At 36.5% G+C, this 1,893-nt stretch overlaps 1 protein-coding gene across 1 annotated transcript in view; it reads left to right on the top strand.

Moving 5' to 3' along the window:
- Positions 1 to 1,893, top strand: part of nlrx1 (NLR family member X1) — a 49,559-nt gene that overhangs the window by 42,369 nt on the left and 5,297 nt on the right. Inside the window, exon 11 of the mRNA XM_015401762.1 lies at positions 287 to 494. Coding sequence (XP_015257248.1) covers positions 287 to 494 — 208 coding nt within the window. The remainder of the gene's footprint in view (positions 1 to 286; positions 495 to 1,893) is intronic.

The following is a 1,893-nucleotide window of genomic DNA, read 5'->3' as shown; positions in this document are numbered from 1 at the left end:
TAAAAATAAGTAGTAAAGTAAAGTAAAAATATCAGAAAAATCTACTTGAGTACAGTAACGAAGTATTTGTACTTCGTTACTTCCCATCTCTGCAAATATCTATTGATTATTAAAGAAAAAACTGTTTAAGATCAAATAAACTTTGTTAATTTATGTATTTTGCTCACAAACTAAAATTAAACAGCTATAAGAAACACAATCCTGTGACTAAATCTGTATTTATATGTTTCTGCCATCTCCATGCAGTAGAATTCAAAGTATTGAGTATATCTGTGTCCCTGTGTAGCCTGTACCTGAACGCCATCACTGATGAGGGGAAGCAGGCCCTGTATGGCCGGGGTGGGCCAAAGGGCAAAGGGAACGAGCGGCGGGTCAGAGTCCTGGCCTCCGTCACTGAAGGCTCCGACATCTCAGACCAATGGCACCCTATCCTGAAAGTGATACGAGAGAATGCATCTTCCTGGGACCGCAACCGAGTCAAGCAGCAGCTTAAGGTAAATTCTCCTTCAAAACACAGAAAAATCTTCGTTTTTTTTTGTTTGTTTTTTACAGTGTCTGGCAATGTGGCAATAAGAATAATTGTCATGATGCCAAAAAGAGCCCAACAGATTTTACTTTCACAAGTGGAGCAGTACGGCTATCACCAAAGTGTTCTGCTTGATTTATGCATATAAATTGTTTTATTATAATTATGCAGGGAGTTTTACAGATTATTTGGACACTGCAATGTAGGTAGAACAGGAAAGGAAAAACAGAACAAAAGGAGAAAAGATGAAAAAAGAGGAGATTAAAGGGAGATAAAGATACAACATCTTCAGTCTGCTTCATCGCCGGCAAAGAGATGTGAAAAGAACAGCACAACCAACAGACATGGTACGAGACATACAATAAAATAACACCTAGATACTATCGCTGAAGTAGTATTATTTAATGTGACATATACTCTGTGTTACCTGAAGATAAGAACATGGGCTTTCTGAATGGATGTGAATCTCAGAGTACCTGGAACCATCTATTCCAAAGCAGCATGTGATCCACCTTCCTGCACGTCAGAAGCTACAGCATCTCTCTGAAGCAGCTTCTCCTCTTAATCTGCTTTCTTCAGCCTAAATACTTAAAGCAGGGGTGTCAAACTGGTTCCAGAAAGGGCAGTATGGCTGCAGGTTTTCAATCCAACCAAGCAATAGCACACCAGACTCCATTCATCTCATCAGGTCATCATGTTGAGATTAGACTCACTTGATGAGATGACTGCAGTCTGGTGTGCTACTGCTTGGTTGGATTGAAAACCTGCAGCCACACGGCCCTTTCTGGAACCAGTTTGACACCCCTGACTTAAAGGATGCAGATAGGACATTCTAGAAGGGCAGGGTTCTTCTCACACTATTTATCAAAACTTTAATTCCTGATCCGTCATGTTTCTAGAGATAAAGGTAATAGATTGTTCTCAGGTTGATGACAGAATGACTTGTGATAAATAAACAAACACTAAAGCAAAAAGTGTTGATGTCTGTAGTTTCATTCCTATAATAATTCTCATGAACTCTTGGACAAAAAAAATTTTTTATTAGAAGAGTTTTTTTTATTATTATTATTATTTGCATTGCAAATAATTGAAATCTCAACCAGTATTTTTTTTTTTTATAATGGCATTTTTTCTTGAATTGAGGCGGTAAATGAGACAATGGAGCAAGATGATTTACATTTAGAACTACAAAAAACAATTGAATTGTTTTATATCAAGTGCATATTTTCTAATTATCTTATTTCAAGAATTTCCAATCCAATCCAATCCACTTTATTTATATAGCACGGTTTAAATAAACACAAGGTTTCCAAAGTGCTGCACAAAAAGATAAAATAACTAAAATAAATAAAAGTAATAAAATAAAA

This window comes from Cyprinodon variegatus, unplaced genomic scaffold (genome assembly GCF_000732505.1).
Source record: "Cyprinodon variegatus isolate N-32 unplaced genomic scaffold, C_variegatus-1.0 Scaffold1256, whole genome shotgun sequence".
Classification (NCBI taxonomy): domain Eukaryota; kingdom Metazoa; phylum Chordata; class Actinopteri; order Cyprinodontiformes; family Cyprinodontidae; genus Cyprinodon; species Cyprinodon variegatus.
Note: the sequence above shows the minus strand (reverse complement) of the source record. Positions and strands in the feature narration are given on the sequence as shown.